The following is a 3,841-nucleotide window of genomic DNA, read 5'->3' as shown; positions in this document are numbered from 1 at the left end:
AAGCAAGGATGATTATTCAAGCGATGAAGTTGATAAGCCTAAGTAAAATGCAAATTACATTTTAAACTTATAAATTTTAATTTATTCCCGGGCCACCGCTGATTTGAAACATAACTTCTAACTTCTTTATCTATTTTGGAATATATTGTACTGACATTTTACCTTAACAAAAAAAAGAAATATCGTACTAAGCACTAACATTTTCATAATGAAAAATAAACTTGTACTACCAAAAAGCATTTGAAGAAAAACCAGATACTTATTATACCTTTATTTCCAACTTTTCGCAGGTCACAAAACGACCGCAAAAACAATCAATTTGTTACTATTACTCAATCTTGTATGAAATCACAAAGCATAAGTAAACATAAAATAATTAAGCTTACGTTTAAGTCTCATAGATCTATAGTATATATATTCTCATGGTTGAATATATTACATATGTATTTTTGTCCTCACCCAAAAGAAACAAGAAAAATTACTCAAAGCATGCCATGGACGTTAATTCACACAGGCATTTACAATTTCTCTTCTCATACTCCCAAAACTTTTTAAGTTTAAAAAAAAAAAAAACAAAAAACAAAAGAAAAGGAGAAAAACCAAGGAAGAAGTTAAAGGATCTTTAGCTTTCTTCTTTCCCTGAAAGACTGAAACTTCAAGCTAAAGTAAAATGATCTTTAGACTAAAAAAAGATCAAAAGAAAAACCCAAATACCAGCTTTGAAGCATATTAAGAGACGATCTCACTTCTTTTGTTTTGTGATGTTTTTTTCCTTTTAACCTAATTATTATTATAACTCCCCAAGATTCGGATTTCAAGCAGCTGCAACAGTTCCATTGTGAAAAGCATAATCACGAGATCTAGTTGGAGAAGAAGAAGAGCTTCTTTGTTCTTTTCTCCTCATTGCTGATTTCACAGAATAAGACAGATTCTGCTTCTTCTCTTTCGCTTCATCTCTCTCTATCTGTTCTTGTCTACACTCTTCGCTACAAAACGGTGTGTCTCCTCTGGAAAATCACAAAAATCAAAACTTTGAATCAGACCCATGAATCGTTTAACTGTTTAATCAACAAACTGAAGCAATTCGTATCCCAAAAAAGCAAATCCTTTAATTCAAAACAGAATCTAAATTTTCATTATTTCGACTAAACAGAGAATTTGAAATTAGATCGTGGCTAATATCTTCTTTTAAAAAATTGTTAATCGAAAAATTAGTTCTTTTTTTCTGGGTTTTTCACAATATTGATTAAAAGGAGAGAAATTGAAAAATAAAATCTGATGTATAGGATCTAAAATTACCTGTACATATAGATGTCTCTGTTATCACCAAGTGGCTTCTTACAGAGGAAACACGAATCCAGGAAATGAGGCTGTTGATTGTCGAATCTGAAATCATGGAATCTTCCGGAAAAAGCAGATCTCGGAGACGAAACAGAGTATTGATGGTGATAATAACTCTGAGGATAGTTATTGTGACAATAGTTCGTGTTTCTTAGACTGTTTATTCTAGCGTAAGAGAAAGGACTTGGAACGACACCGTTTTGTGAGGATCCGTTGTTGTTACCAGAAACCCCAGCTTCCATCTCCGATAGAGAAGAAGCTAATTCATCGTCTTCTTCGATGAAATAAGGCTTTCTCGTTGAAACCTCCATTTTTTCTCTGGTTGAGAAAGAGAGAGAAAGAGTTTGTGGGTGGAGAGGTTTTTGTGAGGAAAGTGTGAGTGGGATTTTATAGCGAAAGATCTTTTGTTTTGGGGGTTTAAGAGAGAGAAAGTAAGAAACAAGGGGCGAATTTTGAGAGAGAGGGAATCTATTGGCTTTGTGGTAACCAAAAAACCTTTCTTTGCTTTGTTTTGGAAGTACAAGAAATCGAAAACCACTTTTGTTATTTTCTAGAAATACTTTGAGGCGTTAGAAAATAATTTTTTCGTGACTTATTCGCCCCGCAGTTTCAGAGGAACTTTCGAGAGAGCTTAGTAAAATGTAAAATACTTTTTACACATTTGCTTTTGAATTCAATTATTACTTTTTTAGTTTCTTTTCTTTTCACTCCGACAATAATATTATTAAAGTATTACTCGCTTTAACTTTTCAATGAGAAGTATCTGACTAAAATGATAATCAATTTTTTTAAAAATCATTAGCCATACGTTTCTAATTTTACCTCATTACCACTTAAGACTATTTATTTAATAAATAATTAAATAAACTAAATAAATAAACTAAATAAAAAAATTAAGATTATTTACTATAAATATCTAAAATATACATATTTCCAAGCCAAAAACAAAGTTTGAATAGGTGATCACATCCGTCAAAAGGGAAAAAAGAAATTAAGGTATTGGAAGAAAAGTTTTAAGGTAAACAAATCAAGAGGAAAGAACAAAATAGCGGCAATATTGAAATTAAAAGAAGTTAAGGGTCGTAAATGTAAATAGCTAAATTTCGTCACGGTTCCATAAAACATGGGTCCCACAAGCACTTGGAAGACGTTAAAGAAAATCATGGGGATTCGGGGGAGGAAGTGGACCCCACACGCGTGAGAGTTTTTGTTTTAAGGCGTTACCGTAATGACGACACCACTTTACTACTTGTGTATTTTTTTCTTCTTCTTTCTCGACAAAAATGGGAAATTTATTTTTTAATTGTTTTGTATTTTGTACCCTTTTTTTGTTTAATATAATTCGGTAAAAGAGTAAATGAATAAAATTGTCGTTTTGTCTCCTCTATGAATTTCCGTGGTAGGTGACGTTTTTGCGAAGACTTTGAGGAGCTTGGTGAGCTACAAATAGTAGTGGTGCGGTTAAGGTCGGTCTTTTTTAATGTAGAATAGGTGTGAGTGTGACTAGTTGTGACTGCTGTATGTAATAAGTAAAAACATTACTGTAGATTTTTGGAAGAATTGTGTGTGGACAGTGGATATGAGGACATCATAGCATAGTGGAATCGAGAATGATAATTAATTGAATATCAATCAAAATTTCGTTGTGAATATGGTATGGTAATTGGTAAGGTTTGGTTTCTTGTCGATGAACTAGCGTTTATCAAAACCGAATTCACTAAGAGCATAAACAACGCAGTCTTCATCTGCGTCTCTTATGAATAAAAACATTATTTTAATAAGTTGAATTCTTGAAAAAGCAAAAAACGTCTCTAAAATTGAAACCACAAGAGACGTTTTTAACTCAACTTTATTATTAAAAAGTTATTTAAGAGATTTTAATGGGTCTCAACAATGTTCATGTTTTAAACAGACAAAAAGCAAAGATAATTCTTAAAACAATACTATTTGATTTCGAGTCGGTTATGAAACCACTAATATATGGTGAAAAAAAAATAAAAACATTGTAACGTTGAGGTAAATTATAATTAAACAGATTAAGGTTGGAAATTGTCTGATTTTGTCAATGTACTCGCAAAATGGCGAAATGCATGGTTTGTAAATTTAAATTCTAACAAATTTTGTGATAAAAACAGTCATCATTTTTCTCCAAAAAAAAACACATATCATCGATTAGAACCAAGTGAAACTCATCTCATTATCTCAAAAATTTGCAGATATATTTTCATAAATTCACTTTTATGATTTTATTCTTTTTGTGTACAAACTTTTCTAACATGAAGCTGTTTGTATGAAATTAAAAGTCAGATAAAAGTGCTTTCTGTGTGCTCTTTTGCTATCATCCTTTTACATATATTCATGTCATCGTATCACATTTCATATTGTCGTATCTTTTTTTTCCATAGAGCTCATATCTAAAAGATCCATATTTCTTAAATTGGTGATAGAAGGATGTTTGGTACGTAACAACTACTTCAAACGAAACCCTTTTCTCAAAGGA

At 31.4% G+C, this 3,841-nt stretch overlaps 1 protein-coding gene across 1 annotated transcript; it reads right to left on the bottom strand.

Annotated features, from left to right (window-relative positions):
• Positions 1-367: 367 nt before the first annotated feature.
• LOC18016224 lies at positions 368-1,711 on the bottom strand. Its single transcript, XM_006398337.2, has 2 exons — positions 1,300-1,711; positions 368-1,007 (listed from the first exon to the last, which is right to left on the bottom strand). Exons 1-2 carry the CDS (start codon positions 1,650-1,652, stop codon positions 815-817), a joined length of 546 nt encoding a protein of 181 aa, XP_006398400.1. The 5' UTR covers positions 1,653-1,711; the 3' UTR covers positions 368-814.
• Between the last annotated feature and the right edge of the window lie 2,130 nt (positions 1,712-3,841).

Source organism: Eutrema salsugineum, unplaced genomic scaffold (genome assembly GCF_000478725.1).
Source record: "Eutrema salsugineum unplaced genomic scaffold, Eutsalg1_0 scaffold_20, whole genome shotgun sequence".
In the NCBI taxonomy this organism is placed as follows: domain Eukaryota; kingdom Viridiplantae; phylum Streptophyta; class Magnoliopsida; order Brassicales; family Brassicaceae; genus Eutrema; species Eutrema salsugineum.
The sequence above is the reverse complement of the archived record's forward strand: the minus strand, read 5'-3'. Positions and strand labels throughout refer to the sequence as shown.